The sequence below is a fragment of the Pollicipes pollicipes genome, unplaced genomic scaffold, assembly GCF_011947565.3.
Source record: "Pollicipes pollicipes isolate AB1234 unplaced genomic scaffold, Ppol_2.1 Scaffold_4295;HRSCAF=5057_pilon_pilon_pilon, whole genome shotgun sequence".
Taxonomy (NCBI): Eukaryota; Metazoa; Arthropoda; class Thecostraca; order Pollicipedomorpha; family Pollicipedidae; genus Pollicipes; species Pollicipes pollicipes.
This window is the reverse complement of record NW_023596461.1, coordinates 41,438,196-41,460,280: the sequence shown is the minus strand read 5'-3', so window position 1 is coordinate 41,460,280 and position 22,085 is coordinate 41,438,196. Positions and strand designations below refer to the sequence as shown.

General features: G+C 61.0%; 1 protein-coding gene across 1 annotated transcript in view; it reads right to left on the bottom strand.

Annotated features, from left to right (window-relative positions):
• Window positions 1-21,804, bottom strand: part of ATPCL (ATP-citrate synthase) — a 28,290-nt gene extending 6,486 nt beyond the window's left edge. Inside the window, 20 exon segments of the mRNA XM_037219339.1 lie at window positions 174-294; window positions 904-1,063; window positions 1,420-1,507; window positions 1,928-2,036; window positions 2,327-2,442; window positions 2,853-2,976; window positions 3,427-3,555; window positions 3,986-4,160; window positions 5,503-5,660; window positions 7,376-7,470; window positions 8,436-8,553; window positions 8,997-9,091; window positions 9,301-9,464; window positions 9,718-9,842; window positions 10,539-10,556; window positions 10,558-10,605; window positions 10,961-11,023; window positions 20,443-20,565; window positions 20,893-21,055; window positions 21,681-21,804. Of these exon segments, the coding sequence (XP_037075234.1) occupies window positions 174-294; window positions 904-1,063; window positions 1,420-1,507; window positions 1,928-2,036; window positions 2,327-2,442; window positions 2,853-2,976; window positions 3,427-3,555; window positions 3,986-4,160; window positions 5,503-5,660; window positions 7,376-7,470; window positions 8,436-8,553; window positions 8,997-9,091; window positions 9,301-9,464; window positions 9,718-9,842; window positions 10,539-10,556; window positions 10,558-10,605; window positions 10,961-11,023; window positions 20,443-20,565; window positions 20,893-21,048 (2,185 nt within the window). The 5' untranslated portion in view covers window positions 21,049-21,055; window positions 21,681-21,804.
• Between the last annotated feature and the right edge of the window lie 281 nt (window positions 21,805-22,085).

Here is a 22,085-nt window from a genome sequence, read left to right as displayed (position 1 = left end):
ACTGTAGAAAACCTCATCAGACTTCCACCCAAAGTTGCCCTGTTATGCATCACGTTTAGATGCTGTGACGTTCGATACGAATTTACTGCCTTCAAACGATACTCCTCAAGCACAGCAGCCAGCCAGCTTTTAAGAGTGCAGTGGACGAGAAGCGGGGGGAGGGGCAGACTCACTGGCGCAAGTGCCGATACACCAGGCCACCAGTGGCTTGGTGAGCGTGCCTTCTTTGATGGCCTGGCACACGTCGTATTCCTCCACGCCGCCCACCTCGCCCAGCAGCACGATCATCTTCACCTGCGGCAGCGGCGGCGGTGGCGGCATCGTCAGCAGACAGCCGACAGCGACGGCCCACCCAGAGCACACGGCAGGGGCAACACAGTCACCCGAGGCGGCGAGCGACGGCGCCACCGTCCGCCGACACAGCACGTGGCGCCGGCCACCGGGGGGGCACCGGCACCGTCCCTTTTTCCGTTAAAACGAGCGCGACGCACGTCGTCATGCTCTTATACGGAGCGCTTACGGCAGCATTGACCGTGTAAGCGCTCAGGGCCCATGGTGTCACCGCGGCTCGAACCCGCGCTTACGGCAGCATTGGCCATGTAAGCGCTCAGGGCCCATGGTGTCACCGCGACTCGAACCCGCGCTTACGACAGCGTTGGCCATGTAAGCGCTCAGGGCCCATGGTGTCACCGCGACTCGAACCCGCGCTTACGACAGCATTGGCCATGTAAGCGCTCAGGGCCCATGGTGTCACCGCGGACTCGAACCCGCGCTTACGACAGGATTGACCATGTAAGCGCTCAGGGCCCATGTGCCACCGCGGCTCGATCCCGGGGCCACCACGTGGGATTCTGACACGCTATCCACCCGGCCATCAGGCCCCTCCCCGCCCGCTCTGCTCACGCTGGGGTCGCGCTGGTAACGCATGATGTGGTCCATGAATGTGGTGCCCGGGTAGCGGTCACCGCCGATGGCCACTCCCTCGTACACGCCGTTGGTCCAGCGCGAGATGATGTTGTTCAGCTCGTTGGACATGCCGCCCGATCGCGACACGTACGCCACGCTGCGGCGGAGCGGGTAACGTCCGTCAGACAGCTGTGTTTGGAGCGAGCAGTGGGGCTGCAAGGGTTCACTGTCCTCGTCCTGGTACGGTTTGACAGGGAGAATACCGTTCGTAGTCTTTTGAACCCAATCGCGGCGGCGAACATGGCATACTGCAGCGCCACTGTTTCGGCACTGGTGACTGCTCCAGGGGCCTAAAACAAGACAGCTACAACACAGCGGCCGCACGCCACAGGTGAGAACAGCAGATGACGAGCCGCTGTGGTGATACCGAAGACAACACGTCATGCCGACACAACAGCGTCTTCGGGGAGCGGAGAGCGGAGAGGGAGGGGGGGGGGGGGGGGCGCCACTGACCTGCCGGGCCGGTACAGCTTGGAGAGCAATAGGTTGTCCATCATGCCGCCCGTGTTGCCGATCTTGAAGCAGCCCGGCTTGATACCGCCTGCGGAAATAGATTCGACGACATCAGTACCAGAGTAGAGCAAGAATCGTAGCCATTTTGTTCCATGTAGCAGGAAATGGAACGCACAAACCTGCACTAACACAGTCATAGTATCCCATGCCACCAGGCCTACAGGCTGCGACAAAAGCACGGAGAGTGAATAGCAGAATGGGCCTCCAACAGAGGAGAGAACCTTAACATGAGCGGGACGACGATCCCGTGGATGGCCGCCGTGACTGTTGTCCCTTTGATAATGACCGCTCCTCTGGGTCACACCGTCATCAGAGGAGAGGCCAGGGCCAGACGGGGCGCGAGCGGGGAACGGTGGCACCGGAGCACCCCAGCCCGCCGCTGAACAGGGCGCTGCGTGTGTGGTGACGTCCCCCCCCCCCCCCCCCCGAGCGTCGGCCGCCGGCGTACCGACGGTGGCCGGTCCGATGACGGTGACGCCCTTCTGGTCGGCCATCTTGATCAGCTTGCGCGTCAGATTCTCCGGGATGCCTTCGGCGATGATGGCAATTGTCCGGACCTGACGGCAGCCACGCGCTGACTCACACTCAGGCGACGGCCATAGCTCATCCAACGCCAACCAATGGCTCGCATCGTAGGCATGACGCCAGTGTGGCCACATTGGCAACATTCGCTGTATAAATCGGAGGCCACGTCATCGATTCTCGTGCGAAATAAATAATAACATTCACACACGCGCGCGCACGTACTGAACAGCACGACATTGCAGCACATGGCGGACTAATTTCTGATCACGTGACGTCACACAGCCAAGGTCCTCGCCGGAGCCGGCCCTCCGTCCCCACCCACCTGCGGGTACTGCATGGTCTCGACGACCGACTCGTAGGCGGACCGGAGCGAGGCGAAGTTAACCACTACGTCCGCCTGCGGGTGCTTCCGCATCGCGTCCGCCATGCTCTTGTACACTGTCGGCGATCGGACGAGGCGGCGTCAGACGTTACACATTTGGCGCACGCCACTGAGGTACCAGCGGACCGCGAGGGACGCGCCGGCCCCGTCCGACACGATGTGTGGGAGTGCGCAACATCCAGGCGCGGCGCGGGAGGGGAGATATCACCCGACTGCCGGACGGCGGCAGCGGGCGCGTTAACGTGGACCAAGCACGACACCGGCCGTTCATGACTGGGCGATTCCCTGACCTGGGTCGCAGCGAGCGGCGGTGTGAGGCGGGCGGAAACCAGCCGGCGTCTCCTCCACCACAGCAGGACGAGAATTCAGTCACGCCTAGAGGACATTCCTCCAGCACGGCACCACTCGCCGCGGCCCACGCGCGCCCGGTCAGCTCGCTCAGCGGCCGCCGAGTGCTGGCCCGTACCTGGGATGAGGATCTCCTTGTGGCCCCAGTAGAACTTCTGCTTGTGGTCGCCGGTGAACGGGTAGATCATACACTGCACGGAGGGCTCCTTCCTCGAGCAGACAAAGTCAAAGTCCATCATGCCCTGCGGACAGGCCGGGTGGCTCAGTTAAGACAAGATTGTGGACACGGGACGGCCGTGGGGCGGCCTGGTCTGAGTGCTGTGGGGGCGGGGAATCAATCACGAACAAACATTGATCGCAGCGAACGAAAGATACCTGAGGACAGAATCACTCCCACGGTACAACCACTACTAAGTCGGGAACCTATCCTGCTAGCGTGTGCGGGGCTTGATACACATGCCTGGTCATTAGAAGTCGCCTCCGCACGCATAGCACGAGGAAGCCCACCGACCCATGCCGGCACAAAGCAGATTCTGACCTGGCACATCTCAGTATTTACCTGTTTGACAGCGACTCCACATACACCGCAAAACCTCGTCTCTATGACAATGACCTGACCTAGCGCATGTGACGACGCCCCCATCTGGCCTGGCTCCGACCTGCTGTTGACCTCACCCCGGCATTGGCCTGACCTGGACAGCGCGCGTCTGCATGCCCCACACGATGGCCTTGGTCTCGCGGTGGAAGAGCACATCCTTCTTGCCGCCGTCTGTGCTGTTCACGGCCGGAGCGGTCACCTTCCGTGGAGGCGGCGGGCTTTGCTGCCAACAGGAAGCGGGCGGGTCAGGGCCGCGGCTGACAGGAGCGGCGGGACGGCGACGCGAGGGCTCGGCGTGTCTTATGGCTGCTCAGATTAACGGCGATCGGTACTATTCAAACCTGGTGGCGTGGCGTGCTGACAGACGTCGCGACGCCGCAGCAGCTGCGGCGCTGATGGCAATGGCTTTAAATATGGCATAAGTATTGCGGAGTTATTTTGGTGCTGCACACGCATTATCCAGCATTAGCGTGATGGCAGCGACAGCTTAAGGGACGTCTACGTGATGCTGATAATAACTGAGGACTTTGTACAAGTCCGCCCCTCAGACCAGTTTGCATCCCAAACGGCGGATCGGTCGAACACTCGCACCATCCTTCCAGTCCATATCAATGCTCTCAGCGGCTCAGCAGCGGCGCCGGCGGCCGACTGACCACGTCCTGCTGCTGTCCGCCCGGCAGCAGGAAGTTGGCCGTGTGCTGCGCCGCCTCCGGCTCGCTCAGGATCGGCCGCTTGCCCAGCGCCATGGCCACGATGGCCGTCATGTGTGTCTCGTTGCCGAACACGTGCACCGGCACGCCCAGTGAGCGGCCCGTCTCGCGCATGATCCTGTGGCGCAGACACGGCACGTGACGCCAGCGGCGCGGGAGACTGGAGACGCCGGGGGGCGTGGCCAGGGCCGGTGGTGAGGACGGCCGGGCCAACGGCAGGCATGACTCCGCGGGACGGCAGCCAGGTGCACAGCGCGGGCGGATATCTTGGGTGACCGGCTCCAATTCGAACAAACTTCCAGAGCACAATTATAAACAATCAATGGTGATAAAAGGGACGCAAAACGGCCCAGCGCGGCCTGCTCCCACATACACGCACATAACACCACACAACGTTACTAAATACGCACGCTACGCACAGAACCCAACCAATACGACCTAGCGAGGGCCAATACGCGGAGGGGCCAGCGGAGCAGACAGCTGCTCACAACACCTCCCCATCACAGCATGGCTGAGAGTCGGGGAAATATCACATCGCCACGCCGATCAGCTCATGATGAGCAGTAGCACGGGACTACGCCGTAGCGCGGGACTACGCCTGCCCAGCTCATGATGAGCAGTAGCACGGGACGACGCCTGCCCAGCTCATGATGAGCAGTATCGCGGGACCACGCCTGCCCAGCTCATGATGAGCAGTAGCGCGGGACCACGCCTGCCCAGCTCATGATGAGCAGAAGCAGCTGGCCGTGTACTGTTGTTCAGCGGCTCTTTGCGGTGCAAATCGAAATCTGGGTATTAATTTTGGCCGGATGGCTCGGCGACCAGCTGCTCAGGTGATGGCCGCACCAAACGAATGTCACGACATCGACGACGACGCATTGTGCTTCAAGGCGACGCGAATACTTAACCATGCAGCGCCAATAGTGAGCAGGCTTGTAACTGACGTTGGACTAGTGCATTGGGAATCAACATTCCAATGGAAGCAGCCTAGACCGGTAGTTTGATCAGGACAGATACGGCTAGTGGCGGTCTGGGAGTCAGGCCCCATCCGCATTATCAAGATCGTGCTCCAAATCGACTGCGATTGACACAGAATCTATCAGCTGCCCGACCTCACGTGGACCATTTCCAGCGCATGTCCGCTGCCCTGCTCAGCTAAAGCTCACAGGCATGATGCAAGGATCTACCGCAAGCCAGAGATTACCCGTGACTGACCAGCTTCCTCGCGCTGTCAAGGTGATTGGACGCTGGGAGGTAATGGCCCAATCATTCAGCTCCGTGCGTAATCGGACCGCACGGTGCGCACTCAGAACGTTATTTCTTGTTGACCCTGACACAAACAGGTTGCCTAGAAAATGAATCAACACCACTCGCTCACGGCTGCAGTCACTACACACGGCCCCGGCTCAGTTTTCCCAGTAGAGTTCCGCCGCTCTGGAGCCCCGGGCTGGCGCGCTCACCGGAGGCCCTCCTGGTAGTTGGGGCCAGCGCGTCGGACGAAGATCTGTGCCTTGTGCTCCACCAGCTTGGTCTGGAACTCCAGCAGCGCCTTGACGATGCCTTTAAAAGTGGCCGCCACGTTTGTGAAGTTGGCGATTCCACCGCCGATGATCAGGATCTGCAAAACAGACGGTTTATCAGAAATGCGCCGTTGTTTCAGCTGGTTCTCTCGGTTGTAGCGGCATAATGGATAATGCTAAACCTCAGCGTGTAATTCATTCAATGTGTCACAGACCATAGTGAGGCACCATATTTTGAGCTCTTCTAAACAAAACAAGTGGGTCAGTTCGGGACATTTTTTAAAGGTTTATTTCAAAAAACAAAACCGTGACTGTTTCAGGCCAACCCTAGACAGCCATATGGTTCAAACCCATAAATATATTGCGTGTGTATCGACAGGGATGGACAGTCCGCCGCAGGATCAACAGTTAGAATTTCCTCAAATACGACACACAGAAGATCACTGTTATGCCCCACCCGCGGACACAGATGCGTAACGCTCCACCCGCGGACACACAGAGATGCGTAACACTCCACCCGCGGACGCACAAAGATGCGTAACACTCCATACGCGGACGCACAGAGATGTGTTACTTTTCAAATAGCGGGCACATGGTTCACAATGGCACTAGCTTCAGAACTTAACTACGACCTTCGCATACGAATGAGCAATCAAATATCATGTCTTCGTTTTTCACGATTTGCTTCTACAACTTCGGACGGCTATGCACGAGGAGTCATACTGGGTGTATATGGGTGTAATGATCTAATCAGAATGAACGTCGCCAGCTTAGGAGTTTTGGGAGCAGCTGGCGACAGCGACGTCGCCAGCTTAGGAGTTTTGGGAGCAGCTGGCGACAGCGACGTCGCCAGCTTAGGAGCTTTGGGCGCCGCTGACGACATCGACGTTGCCAACTTAGGAGTTTTGGGCACCGCTAACGACAGCGACGTTGCCAGCTTACCCCCCCCCCCCCCCCCCTCCACCACCACCACCACCATCCCAGCTCATCACAGCCGAGGCCTGCCATCAGCGGCCAATATATGATACTGTCGATAGTGAGTGCTGCGCCCGCAACAGGCCCCGGGATAAATAACTGGCCCAGACAATAACCGAAGCTGTCAATATCCGAGCCAGAACCAGCAGATAAGTGTCTCCAGCGGCCCCACACCCGTCAACCCTCCCGAGCCGCGCCCCGCCAGCTGAGTGTCCCGAAGTCAGCCGTGGCCCGCCCCGCCAGCTGAGCGTCCCGAGGTCAGCCGTGGCCCGCCAGCTGAGCGTCCCGAGGTCAGCCGTGGCCCGCACCGCCAGCTGAGCGTCCCGAGGTCAGCCGTGGCCCGCCTCGCCAGCTGAGCGTCCCGAGGTCAGCCGTGGCCCGCCAGCTGAGCGTCCCGAGGTTAGCCGTGGCCCGCCCCGCCAGCTGAGCGTCCCGAGGTCAGCCGTGGCCCGCCCCGCCAGCTGAGCGTCCCGAGGTCAGCCGTGGCCCGCACCGCCAGCTGAACGTCCCGAGGTCAGCCGTGGCCCGCCCCGCCAGCTGAGCGTCCCGAGGTCAGCCGTGGCCCGCCCCGCCAGCTGAGCGTCCCGAGGTCAGCCGTGGCCCGCCCCGCCAGCTGAGCGTCCCGAGGTCAGCCGTGGCCCCCCCTCCCCCAGCTGAGCGTCCCGAGGTCAGCCGTGTGGCCCGCCCCGCCAGCTGAGCGTCCCGAGGTCAGCGTGGCCCCCTCCCCCAGCTAGAGCCCCGAGGTCAGCCGTGGCCCCCCCTCCCCCAGCTGAGCGTCCCGAGGTCAGCCGTGCGGTCAGCAGGCCGGGCTGGACCGGAGCCCCGTCAGGTGACGTACCTTGCCGTCCGGGTGCGGCTCGTCGGTCATCAGGCCGAGGATGGTCCTGGCGTAGTCATACGTCTGACCCTCGGTCGGCGCTCCGGAGTATTCGCCTGCCGCACCGCCGGTGTCAGCGTACACACGCACGCCACCGTACACAGGCACGGCACACACTGCCACGGTACTGAGATCGCCACCGGCACGTCACGCGGCGTCAGCTGTCAGGTGCCCGTGATAAAGCACGGATAGCACGCACAAACGATGACTATCAGGACCACTCACGGACCTTAGTGCGAACAAAGCTTCACGGTCCCTCGCGCCGACCGCTAAAGCCAGCCCATAACGCAGGACAACGGACAGTCGGAATGAGATACACTGGTCCCGCTATGGCGATAACAGGTGATCAGCGCTCTGAAGCCAACGGCACAGCTAAAGCCAATCCAGTGCCTGCCAGCGGCCCACACCGCCGGCGCAGACGTCGACACGGCCCCAGTCACTGCCACAGCCTGCCTGCACTCCGCGGACGACAGAGTGGGCGGCGCCGTGGCGGGGTCGGGGTCGGGTCGGGGTCGGGGTCGGGGTGGGGTCGGGGTCGGGTGCGGGTGCGGGCTCAGGGCTGCGTACGGGTTCGGGTTCGGGTTCGGGGTCGAGTTCGAGTTTGAGTTCAGGGTCGGGGTCCGGGGTCGGGGTCGGGGTCGGGGTCGGGGTCGGGGTCGGGGTCGGGGTCGGGGTCGGGTCGGGTGCGGGTGCGGGCTCAGGGCTGCGTACGGGTTCGGGTTCGGGTTCGGTTCGGGTTCGGGTTCGAGTTCGAGTCGGGGTCGGGGTCGGGGTCGGGGTCGGGGTCGGGTCGGGGGTCGGGGTCGGGTCGGGGTCGGGTCGGGGTCGAGTTCGAGTTCGAGTTCGAGTTCGGGTGGTCGGGGGGGTCGGGGTCGGGGTCGGGTCGGGTCGGGGTCGGGGTCGGGGTGGGGGTCGGGGGAGTTCGGGTGAGGTCGGTTCGGGGGGGGTCGGGGTCGGGGTCGGGTGGGTCGGGGTCGGGGTCGGCGCCAGCGCCGGCGGGCCGATGCCACCGTCCACTGACCGTAGTTGGCCAGCTCAGTGGCGCCGCCCAGCTCGCAGATCGTGTCGGCGTAGATGACGGAGGCGCCGCCACCAGCCACCATCGTCCAGATCCGCCCCGATTTGTTCAGGATCGTGAGCTGAAAATGCAAGCCGGGCGGCCGTCAGCGGCGTGAAGGTCAGCGGGACAGCCGTCAGCGAGGCGGCCGTCAGCGGGGCAGCCGTCAGCGGGGCGGCCGTCAGCGGGGCAGCCGTCAGCGGGGCGGCCGTCAGCGGGGCAGCCGTCAGCGGGGCGGCCGTCAGCGGGGCAGCCGTCAGCGGGGCGGCCGTCAGCGGCGTGAAGGTCAGCGGGACAGCCGTCAGCGGGTTGGCTATCAGCGGGGCGGCCGTCAGCAGCGCAGGACGGGGTCAGGGTTACTGACACAGTCACAGGGTATGGGGGACGGTCAGACTGAGGGGTACAGTCAGAGGCACGGAGGACCGTCAGGGGTACTGGTCTGGTCCGGGTGACAGTGGACGGCTGGCTGTTCGGAGCTGGATGGCGGGCTGTATAGACCGGAGCTATGGTCGCCCGAACACCGACCTTGAGCGACGAGCCCGACTTGCTGTCCAGGTCGGCGATGTACGCCTCGGCCGGATACTGCTCGCGGCCGAACGGCGTCGGGTACTCCACGTCACCTGGCGACGGCCGACACTGATCAGGTAAGGTTAGGTCAGGTCAGATCACATCCAGACGGCGTCGGGTGCTCCACGTCACCTGGCGACGGCCGACACTGATCAGGTCAGATCAGGTGCGGAGGGGTGAGGTTCAGAGGCACGGCAACTTAACTTCAACCACGCCATGCCCAGCGCCGCCATGACGACGAGAACTCCTCGGCAATACACACCCCACTTGGAGCGGCAGATGTACTCCGCCGTGGCGTCCAGCTTCGCGGCCAGGTCAAGCACGAAGATGCTGTCCTGCTTGACGACCAGCGGATTGATCTCGAGGTAGGTGAAGTACAGCTCCACGTATTGCCGGTACAGCGCGTCCACGAACTTCGCCAGCATCCTGCGGCGACAGACGGTACGCGGTCACAGACGCGGCTGCGCAGGAGTTGAACGGGCTTGACAAGTTCCAGGAAAAGACTGCAAATCACAGGTGCCCAGGATGCACTGGGCGGCTGGGGCGGCCCACGCATCTCATCAACTGTGCGGTCGAGGAAGGTCCGCACGCGATCGCAAAACAATAGCAGGCGGAGGACGATACGCTGCCTCCCAATGCCGCCCGAAGACGAACGTACGCAGAATGCAGAGAAACTTACGCCTTCTTGTTGGCGGGCACGTGCGTGAGCAGCTTAGAGTTGATGTCCTCCATCGAGGGGAACCCGTCGATCGGCACGTCCAGTTTGAGCGCCTTGGCGTCGACATCGCCGATCTCGACGCCCCCCTGCGGTGCACAGGTCAACACAGTCAGTTCACAGGTCACAGGTCTGCTCACAGGTCAGCTCACAAGGTCAGCGAGCACGTCTCCCCACGTCATCTATTCAGTGTTTCCCACGCCACACGGTCTCAGTGCCTCCCACGCCAAACGGTGTCAGTGCCTCCCACGCCACGCGGTGTCAGTGCCTCCCACGCCACACGGTGTCAGTGCCGTCCCACAGCCACAGCGGTGGCAGCGCCTTCCACGCCACAACGGTGGTCAGTGTCCAAAGAGAGGAAGCTATCCACGCCACACCGCCCGTCCACTCGCATCACGCCCCAAGCCTGCTCACACGCTGCAATACGTCAGTTCGAAACCCTCAGCCTGCCAGTCCGAATGGAGGATCGTGACGCCCCTTCACTCCCACGGAAGACGGTCAGATGTCACGGTGATAACGCCGGGGGGGAAACGTCAGGGCGGGGGGGGGGGGGGGGTGTGGCTAAGATCTAACATACGGCTATCTCCGGTGATCAGCTATGAAAGTCACTCCTTCAGTCAGCCCGAGCTGTGCAAGCTCACAGCTGGGACATGCTCCCGCCGCATGAGCTCAATCCTGTCGTGAACTCCGACACAGGGCACGTGATTCGCCGCGAAAGCCCAGCCCCTCGCTGGGGACGGCGCAACGGCAGACGGGTCGGCGGCGGCCGCCGGCCCCGGCCTCACCTGGTGATAGAACAGGATAGGAGTCGGCGTGCCGGTGCGAGTAGATGCAGACGTACATCTCTTCATCCTGGAAATTGGCGGCGGGCGTCAGCGCAGCCGTACACAGCGGCCGCAGTCACCGCGGCAGGGCGGCGCTAGGTGGGCCGTTAACGCGACAGACCTTGACCACTATTCTACGTACGGCTGAAATGCACTCGAGTTGTCTTGGGTGATCGCAAAACTGCGCTGGTTCCGTGCGATGTAAGCAAGAAATTAAGTAACACCGTGCGCAGGTGATTTTGTTATGGCAAAGCATTGCAGAGACCCCAAGGCACTTTGTGCGCGCACGAAGGTGGGTTTATATTCGACGAGCCACGACTACCGACCAGCCACACCCCGTGTGAGCTGAGGGCCTCGTTGGGGGGGGGGGGGGGAGCACGTACCTGGCTGTGCTCGACGAACGGCTCGATGATGAAAGTGCGCAGTTTGCCCACCGCCTTTCCAATCTGACGAGCAAGAGAGAGAGGGACGGGCCGCCGGTCAGAGGGCGGTGGACGAAAGTTCCGGCCGGTTTGAACGGTCGCCCCGGCCAAACCGGTTACACAGAGCATGGCATGGACAGGCGACCGGTCGGGCGGAGCGGCGACCGGCCCGTCAGGCCGGGCGCCATTAAGACCGCTGCCCGTCCCGGCGCTCCCGCCGGCCGACAGCTCGAGTCGGGAGAATGGACGGCTCTGTGGGCTCACTGACAGTCACAAACAAACGGGTCCCTGCAGTGGCAGACCACACGTAGACTAGCAACGTCACTATCGATACAAAAGGCCGGCGGGTGTCGGCTTCCATTCTGAACCCCTGCACCCGATGACCTCAGGGCGGGACTTTCGCTCCCACTGAGCGGCTGCGGTCGATATCATTGTCCAGGGTTAGGGTCGCACGCCGCACGCGAACGGTGAGCCGCGCCGCTGTTCATTCGCGGTGGGTTCGCTGTTCATTCGCGGTAGGTTCGCTGTTCATTCGCTGCCGACGTTGCTCAGAATAGGCCGCTGTAATGTCGGTGGATGTCATAGCGCTGCTCTGACCCGACACCGCGCCTGACCACCACCGATCCCACCGACGCTGCTCACGTGGAGCAGTTAGCCAACAGCTGCGGCGGCCGGCGAAGCGCCCGTGAGAGGTCATTTAGCAGGTGCCACCGCCATGTGTACCCACTTTCGGTGCTTAGGGCGAACAAGTGTTCGGTGATTGGGGGGGGGGGGGCGGGGGGGGGGGCTCGTCAGGTAACGTCCATTGCCATAACCGCTCACCGATGGGTGCTTGTTGGAGAGTTACAATAAAGGGCGAGAGCAGCCATTCAAGTACTCCATGCGAACGGGAAGAATGTAAAGCCTCGCAGAACAACAAACATTTCCCATCGCTTACGCTTGCATGACACCGCAAACTGATAAGATCGCTACAAACAGTCCAGACCACAGTTAGACATTTCTACGGAGGCAAGCCCATGACTTAGCGTTCAGGCCATTGCTAACGATCGTTTACATGGACCTTCCCTTGGACCTGCGCACTGATGGCGTACTGCCGAAACACCACTGTCCTAGCGGAGAGTGCCGCTGAGGGTGGACGGCGAGGGCCGGCGATTGTCCCAGCTGCTGCACCATGTGCGTGCCACCAGATTTATATCACAAATGTATCATCAGTGTGCTTATGCCAATGATATGCCAAATTAGTGCAGGTGAATAATCACAGAGCAGGGTCAAGGATACACCACAGCTACAGGACAGCCTAATGGATAGGTTGAAGCTCTTCCCCGGCTTTGGAGAGGGGCGCCCACGCTCCCCCAGAGTCGCCCCAGAGGAGGTCATTCACCTGAGGCTCAGAGCTCGCGCGGTCAGAGCTATGCTAAGAGATGGTGCAAGCATCAGCTCAGCGAGCGCTTCTGCTCAGACGTCTAAAAACTTCGTGGTTTAAAACAAAAAAGCATTTATGTCTGGAAGGCTGCCATTCCCAATATACAAACAATGAATGATCCCCATGGCTTTAAATTAAGAGTAAGTCGCTTATTACCTAGTTCAATTAGCATTAATTAATTGCTCACGCAAATTTCGGGACTACCAAACATAGCGCCGGCCGAGGAGCAGCCCGACGGTGTACTGCATAGGCTGTACCTCGCACACCGCGGTGAACGACGGCTGTACAGGACCGGGCTGGACCGGACCGGCGTCAGTGACCGCCATCTGTGGCGGCAGCGACACCACGGCCGCGCTGGCCCAGCCGGCCGCGTTGCCCAATACAGGGAAACCTAGGCCGGGAAAGCGTCCCACGCCGCCGTCCGGCAGAGCCGGCCCCGTGGCGACTCGGCCGAGAGTCGGGCGCGGCAGGGCGGCGCCAACAAGCCATCCCATGTGCAACCCATGGCTTCATCGACAGCTTTGAGAGATTTCTCGCGCCGGCTGAAGCGCCCGATGCTTCTACCGAATCGCTCTCCACCAGTGCCCCGAGCCTGCTTTTGAGCCTATCTGAGCCCATGTCACTGGTGTCAGCCGGCGACACGGTCCGTTTCGCGTCGGCATCGTACCCCGCCGTACACCCATCGAGGAGTTTGCCGCCACCCTGCCCCGCCCTCTCCGTCCCACGGTCGCTGCCGACCCGAGCCCAGTTCATGTCTCGAGTCTGACTACGCAGGGTGCGTCGGCCGCTGGCCGTCGGCCGGCGGCCGGCACTTCTGTCCGTACATAGCGACTGCGCGTGCCCATTACCCGGCCCGGGCCGGTGGAACCGCACGGGCGCGGCGCGTGCGGGCCGGCCAGCCAGCAGTCGCCCGCCGGCGGAGCCGAACGACCGGCCGGCTAACGGTGCCGCCGAGCCGGGCCGCGGCGGACCGCGCCGGGCCGGCTAGGTCGGCGCCAGATCGGTGCGACCGGGCACCGGGACGGTGTGGCCGGGCTGACCCATCCGAGCCGCCCCCTCCCGTGTCGGCGAGCTCCGTCGGCTGACAGCCGGCCGTCCCGCCGGGCGGAGGGCGCGGTGCTCATGGGCGGTGGCCATGGCTTACTGGCACACTGGCCGACTGCGCGGCTACAAACAGCTGACGCAGCCGGGCCCGGCCGAACCTGGCCACTCCGAGCCGGCAGCAGAGCCCAGCCACTCAGCCCCTTCATTTCGTCAGTACATACCATCTCAGTCGCATTCAAAGCCGGGCCGGCCTAACCCGTCCACTCCGAGCCTGCAGCAGAGCTCGGCCGCTCAGCCCCTCCACTTCGTCAGTACACACCATCTCAGTCGCAGCCAACGGCACCTACCGAAAAGTAGCACGCGGTCCAACCGGAGCAGCCGCGGAGGGACGGCCGGCGGCCGAGAACGCGGACCGCGTGCCATGTCCGGCTGCCCGGCATAACCCCCCGCGTGCCACCGGGTCTATGGCACGCAGGCAGCACCGCCGTCCGGCCACAAACAACATGCATAGAGGCGCGGACTGTGCTTGCACACTCCGATGCGCTGGCTGTGACCTGAACGACCACAGACGACTGCCAGCGCCCGCTGCGGTCTACGCGTTAGGCGTTTGATGCCTCTGATGCAGTGCATGCACGAAAATATTGCGGCGACGACGGTCACCGAGGCGCCGGGATCTATGGAAACCAGTGCAGCTACGAGTCATCGTTGGCGGAATTCTACTGGATGTTGCCGCCAATGGCATTACCGTGGGTGGATGATCCTGCCACCCTTCCGTAGTGCTCTTTACGCCTCGCATTACGCCTGTGAGCATGAGCTCAGCTACTTTCGATGGCTGTCACCCGACATGCAGCTCATCACATGGTCCGCCAGTCACCACCGACTCCGGCCGGAACGTTGCGTGAGCGGCGCCGACCGTCCGTTCGTACGGAGGACCAAAACCCCCATGTTCGACCACCATTCCGACCGTTCGTACGTATGGAGGACCGCTACCTCCATGCTCGACCACCATTCCGACCGTTCGTTTGTGCGGAGGACCGATACCTCCATGTTCGACCACCATTTCGACCGTTCGTACGTACGGAGGGCCGATACCTCCATGTTCGACCACCATTCCGACCGTCCGTTCGTACGGAGGACCGATGCCTCCATGTTCGACCACCACTCCAACCGTTCTTACGTACGGAGGACCGATACCTCCATGCTCGACCACCACTCCGACCGTCTGTTCGTACGGAGGACCGATGCCTCCATGTTCGATCACCATTCCGACCGTCCGTACGTACGGAGGACCGATGCCTCCATGTGCTACCTCCATTCCGACCGTTCACGCTACCTCCATTCCGTTCCTTTCCATGTTAGGAGAACGGCGAAGAAGGAGCTGGGGCGGGGGAGGGAGGTGACTGGAATGACCGCAGCCGGAAATAAAACTACAGCCCCTACGGTCCACCTACAGCTCTACTGACAACGGCAGGCAGCCGATAGTGCATTTATGACTCGCTCTGGTGTATAGTGACTGGTGGAGGGAGTCTCTTACCAATTAAGGGTGTCCCTGAGCGGCTGGATGAGACTACATGCCTGAGTGTTCCTGTTTGCAGGAAGGCATCCCTGACTGGCGTGACGTCCCAACAGGCTGACCTTACATATGGGCTGGGGATCTTCCAGGCCCACTGAGTGCCATGAGTGCTTGAGGCCCTGGCGCCGACCTTACATATGGGCTGGGGATCTCCCAGGCCCACTGAGTGCCATGAGTGCTTGAGGCCCTGGCGCTGACCTCACATATGGGCTGAGGATCTCCCAGGCCCACTGAGTGTCATGAGTGCTTGAGGCCCTGACGCTGACCTCACATATGGGCTGAGGATCTCCCAGGTCCACTGAGTGCCATGAGTGCTTGAGGCCCTGACGCCATATATGGGCTGAGGATTTCCCAGGCCCACTGAGTGCCATGAGTGCTTGAGGTCCTGGCGCTGACGTCATATATGGGCTGAGGATCTCCCAGGCCCACTGAGTGCTATGAGTGCTTGAGGCCCTGGCCCTGACGCCATATATGGGCTGAGGATTTCCCAGGCCCACTGAGTGCCATGAGTGCTTGAGGTCCTGGCGCTGACGTCATATATGGGCTGAGGATCTCCCAGGCCCACTGAGTGCCATGAGTGCTTGAGGCCCTGGCCCTGACGTCATATATGGGCTGAGGATCTCCCAGGCCCTCTGAGTGTCATGGGTGCTTGAGGCCCTGGCGCTGACGTCATATATGGGCTGAGGATCTCCCAGGCCCACTGAGCGCCATGGGAGAGGGGGGGGGGGGGCTGACTAACCGGGGGCGTCCACACGGATCCCACCCAGCTGATGTCCCTGACTGACCGGAAGCGTCCCTGACAAGCCGGCATGACCCTGACTGACCGAGACAGAGAGAGTGCCCCGGACCCGGCTCAGCGACTAGGCTCCACCACAGACGTATCAGTCCGGATCATCATGAAGCCACGTGCATCGCGCGGCTCCGGCCGGCCGAGGCGGTCCGAGCCGGGGGGGGGGGGGGGGGGCTGGTGCCGGCCAAGCCGGCCGGACCCCGTGGCGGCCGCCGCTCGCAGGACATCTGACGTAACCCACTGCCGGCCGGTCGAGACGCGGTCCGCCGGACGGACGCCGGCGGAGGCGGGTACCCTGGTGCCGGGGGGCGGGCTCTGCGCGGCCGTGGCTGATCAATGCCGAGCCCCGCCCTCTCGGCAGCTGACGGCGCTGCAGCCGGCCGGCCGTGGCCACGCTGACTGGCGGCCGTGGCGCCGACGTCCCTGGAGGCGCCCTGCCGCCACTGAAGCCGTTCTGGGAAGCGCGCGTAATTGAGCCGCCCGGCCTCTCGTCTGCCCAGCGTCCGCGAAAGGGAGCGGGCCGGTAACGGGGCGGAGGGCGGCGGCGCGCCTCTCGGACAGCCCGCACAGGACGGGATGGCCGGCCGTGCAGCGCCTGGCGCCGCACGCACACGGAAGGGCGCCGATGGACTCCCGGCGCGCCGCGACTCAGCGCTCTGCGTCAGCGCGCGTCGCGGCTTACACGGGTGCGGCGCGGCACTGTGGTGCAGCCAGGCGCCAGAGTTCTAGCGCCAGCGGTCTGTGCGGCGTCCTGCGACCTGCCGGACCTGCTGAGTCCCGCCAGACACAGCCGCCTGACCAGCGACCCGCGCCGGACGGAGCGCGTCCTGCGACCTGCCGGACCTGCTGGGTCCCGCCAGACACAGCCGCCTGGCCAGCCACACGCTCCGGGCGGAGCGCGTCCTGCGCGTCCAGCGTCAGTACCGTCCTCTTGTCAGCTTTGGCGAACTGGCTGTGCCTCCAGCCAGTCGGTCAGTTGCCAGTCCGTCGCAAACGACACGAGTCGGAGCCAGCTGCGCGCGCGGCAAGGAGGCGTGCTGCCGCTGACCGCAATCGCGGCCCATGGAGACAGCGCTGTCTCTGCGACCGCTGTCTCCGAGTCATGTGCCCGCCGAAAATAACCAAAGCCGCCTGGAGAAGGCATCACGTGACAGTCAGCGGTGGTCTCCGCCGGTGCTGGGAGTGGTCACGCGAGGCAGTGCCCCCCCCCCCCCCCCGCCCTGCTGCGCCGCCCGGTAACAGACGGCCAGGGTGGCCGGCGACGGGGCGTTTTTCTGCCGTCGCCCCACCCCGGCGCCTGGCCGGCGGCCTGGTGACGTCCGAAAAAACCGCCGCGGGCACGGTCACCGCGCAGTCAGCCCGATCTGTCCGGCAAAAACCGGCGAAAACGCGCCAACGGCCACGGCGGCGTTTTTTCTGCCGTCGGGTGGCGGTCGGCACCCGCCAGCAACTGCTGACCGCGTCGACAGGTGACCGGCGACGGGCAGACCGGGCGAGCCGAATGAGCTGAGTGCAGCCTCACGCCAGGGCCTCCGTCTCCTCCGGAGGCCGGGCGGCGGCGCGGTCCGTAATCTGGTGCCGTATCGGTCGGCAGTAAAAGGTTTCTGATCTCCGTATCTTGCCGTCAACACACGGCGACGCCGCCACGTGGCGAGCGTGAACGGGCGGCGGCTTTCATCAGCGTCCTGCTAGCATCTGGCGGGTTTGCTTGCACGAGATCCAAGCACGATTCGAACGTGTTCAATGGCAGCCCACCGCTAACGGTGGGGAGACGGGACATAGTATTTTACTGGTGGCATGTCAACCGGCCATCGGCCTAGTTCACACGTGAGGATTTGGGCGAGAGCAGAACATCGAAGACTGCATTACAATCTTACTGAACGCAAGCAGAATGTATACACTCTCCATTATCTCTATTACCATTACACACCCATTACCTCCGAAACTCATGCGCCGCGTGGGCAGCACACTTCGTCGCCGCCTATGCGGGGCACGTAGCACGCGGCGCGGCGTCTGGCGACGGGCCAGCCATCGTTATCACGCCATTAAGGTCTAGCGCGGAGCAAGCGGGCTGCGCCCAGCAGAGCAGGAGACCACTAACGGAGACCACTACCGGAGACGCCCAGGCCGGGTACCGCGCCGTCGGACGTCCAGGAGAGCAGGAGACCACTACCGGAGACGCCCAGGCTGGGTACCGTGCTGCCGGACGTCCAGCAGAGCAGGAGACCACTACCGGAGACGCCCAGGCTGGGTACCCTGCTGCCGGACGTCCAGCAGAGCAGGAGACTACTAACGGAGACCACTACCGGAGACGCCCAGGCTGGGTACCCTGCTGCCGGACGTCCAGCAGAGCAGGAGACCACTACCGGAGACGCCCAGGCTGGGTACCGTGCTGCCGGACGTCCAGCAGAGCAGGAGACCACTACCGGAGACGCCCAGGCTGGGGACCGTGCTGCCAGACGTCCAGCAAAGCAGGAGACCACTACCGGAGACGCCCAGGCTGGGTACCGTGCTGCCCGACGCCGAGGCATGCCGCATTACCACGCGCCCACTGTACGGAGAGGGCTCTCGCTTTTACCTGCGCGTTCCCCCTCCCAAGTGGGAAACGACGATTTTGAGCAACGCTGTGCGTTCTGTTACAGAGGGAATGGGTATGTGTTACAGATGGAACGAGTATGTGAGGGAATGAGTATGTGAGGGAATGTCCCGCATTGCAAAGTACAAAGTGGTGATCTTTGCCTATGTCGACTGATGAGCCAACCCTTGTGGTACAAACATCCGAGACCCCCCCCCCCCCCTTCCCCTCTTGGCATTTAACGTGCCGGGAGACACGAACTGTCGGACTGGGTAGCAGGATCGCACACTCCCAGTTCAGTCGCCTGGGCGCACGGATAGCCCGCCCGCGGTCGACCCCACCCGACCCGACTTCATCAGAAGGCCGCCTCGACACCGGCGACATGCCCGAGGCGCGTGACCGGAGGATGTGCGGCGCCGCGTGGGGACCGCTGCCAGCTGGACGGTCTGCCGACGGCGGCGGCGGCGGCGGCGGCGGCGGCGGCGGCGGCGATCGACGGGCCAGCCGGCGGGTTGGCGATCAATACACGGCCGCCGCCGCCGCCGCCGCCGCCGCCGCCGCGTGCCAGTCGCCGGCCCACCCAGCGTCCGCCAGACCTCGGCTCTGGACGGGTCGGCCCAGGACGGGTGGATGGCGCGCTCGCCCGGGTGTTTCGGCGAGAGCATTTGTGGGGTTTGTCGACGCGCTCGCCATCTGAGGTCACTGAGCGTCGTGACCCTTCAGGCCAGTCATTCTGAAGCCAATCCGGTGACAAGTCTCGGGCCCCGCCGTTGTTAGCCAAATGTTCCAGGTGGCGAGGTGCGGTACTCGACGTCAGGGTCGAGTCAACAGCCACTTCATTTGGTAGGGAGTCGTCGCATCGACTCCGTAGCCAGAACTCGATAGTCAGGACCGGCCGTGCCTGGAATCCATGCGCGGAGTCCGGACTTCAGGACGGAAACAGCAGCTGTCCCAGCCAGCGGCGCAGGACCGCCCGACACCGCAACGCTGTCGCCGACCACACGCAGCGTCGAATAGCCGCTGCAGGGAGCAGTCGAGCCACGATGAAATCCCTTTCAGGCCCAGACGAAGCCGATGTCTTGACGTCTGGAGAGCTCAGGCCCCTTGTCCTGACTCGTCACGCGCAGCCATCTCGCCAGCACAGGCGCCTCGTCCTGACTCGTCACGCGCGGCCATCTGGCCAGCTCAGGCCCCTTGTCCTGACTTGTCACGCGCAGCCAACAATGGCGGAAGATACACGATCATCTCTTGTTAGTGCGGGGATCATTCCATAATTTGTATAAACACTCTCCGCGAATAATGACTTGGCGAGGACTTAGAAGTTACTGCAATTGGTTTGTTGACCTGCCCCTGCACGTGGGCTAATGAATGAGCAACGCACCAAATCCAAGAAGCCGCCAGATGAGGGGCACGCCGCAGACATAATCAGAACGGTCTGGGAAGCCCTGCCCACTCTGGAAGCCACAACGAAACCGGGACCGTCACCCGAGCTTCATAGGCGCTGACCCGCTGAATCGAATATATATATATATATATATATATATATATATATATATATATATATATATATATATAGTCATAGATATACGCATAGATACATCGAACAGCCGGTCTATCTGTGTCCATATCGGGACAGACATGCTACGATAATACGACAGATGTTAGAATTCACCATTAAGTGCAGAAGGGTTGTTGACTAGCATTACTGGATAGCTTAAGAATATGATGGCGATGCAACACGTGGACAGTGTGTATGCGTTGATAACCTTTCCACCATTACTTGAGGTTTTTGCGCACTGCTGCGCAAACGTGTCATCATTCTTCACTATTACGTGCGACGCAATATCTCTGAAAAACTGGGAAGGTATAGTTGATTTCTGGGAGGATAGCTAATGCAAATTTCTAGCAATTGAAAAAAGCACCACATGATGACAAACAAAATATGGATGTCCGGATTTAATGCAGTTACACATGTCATGAGTTTTCCATAGCATCCACCCAGCCATGGCCCGGCACTGGCCCCGGTCGGCACGCCCACCTGAGTGTCAGCAGCCGCCTTCTCCTGGATCCACGCTTTGGCGCCGGCGAAGTCTGTGCCAACCTTGATCAGGCCCAGCTTTCCACGCCGCTTGATCATCTGGTCTGGCTTGGCCACCAGCTTCTGCAAATGGGAATGCAGTGAAAGTAGGCTGGGACAGAAAGTCAGTAAAGTAAGTAAAGTATGCTCCAGCCAACAAGAAAATTATATATTTAAGCATACATGCATACATATATAAATATATAAATATGTATATATATATTTATATATTATATACATATATATATATATATATATATATATATATATATATATATATATATATATATATATATATATATTGCAAATCCAATAAACAGAAAGATCAATATGGTGATTGTCTGTACAAAAAGGAGGATCATCTTGATAAAAAGATCTATAAAAACAGCAGATAACCTGAGTTTTACAAACCTCAGTGGCCAGCCATGGATGCTGTTTCAGCAGGGCATCCCAGTCAGTGTCAGGCCCCACAGCAGCAAACCTGCATGGCTGTACACCAGCTACACCAGCCAGGTGTCTGTTCAAGATGTCCTTCCCAGTGGCCTCACATATTCCCTTGGCAGACATACTGGTCCTGGAAACAAGCAAAGCATATTAAAACATAAAAAATTATATCAGCAGTCATTTTATGGCATCAGCTCTAGCTTACTGACCCATTACTTGGTTCCAAACTGATTCAAATATCCATTATTTTCCATTATTGCACATACAATGATGGTTAAATTGCTCAACTCCAGAGCTATACATTGTAAAAAAGGTGAGGTACTGAATATCAAATGGGTACCAATGACAATACAATCTATGAAAAACAGAGGGGCAAGGAATTGGCATACAGCATATCATATGAAACAAAATTGCCTGGTCATGAAAAGCAACCGAGACAAAATGACACGCCCAGTGAGCGGTGGGGTAGTTCAACAGCTTATGGTAGCCACAAGATCTCAATCCTACATTGAATGGCCAAGCACCAGCTTCACTCATTTCCTTTCAGTCTCTGTTCCCAGGGCTGAGGTTGAGTTCTCCAAAAATTGAGCATTCAGTCCACCTAATGTTCTAATTTCCGCACTCCTGGGAACCTGTGAGCATCGCGTGTCAAGGCCGGAAGCTCCGTCTTCAAAACACTTATCACCTTTTGCCATACAAACGACGAACGCCTACACCCATCGAAACACATTGAAGCAGGAAAATGTGCACTTTACCTTCTGTGTTTTTAAGTGTGCTGGTATCGTCTGTTCGCTGAATTCAACAGATGCGGGTGATGGACCTGTACACCACCGGCGACACCCACCACCACCGCAACCTAGCGCCGACTGCCCGGCCCCGGCGCCGTCACCGCATGAAATCGGTCTCACCACGATCACGCCACCGATGCGCCAGCTCCGCCTACTGATATTGCGTCACCACATAGTCAAGGTGGGACAAAATTAGTTCCACCACCAGAATATCCCTTCAAGCACCAAAATAGACCTGATCAGTTGATTCGGCACGTCAACACGGAGAGTTTATCACTAGGAAGGCTGATGCGCCAATAACAGTTCCAATTCAAGTATGGTATAGTCAAACCCGACGAGACATGAGGACCAAAACGTCCAATTGCAGGAAGC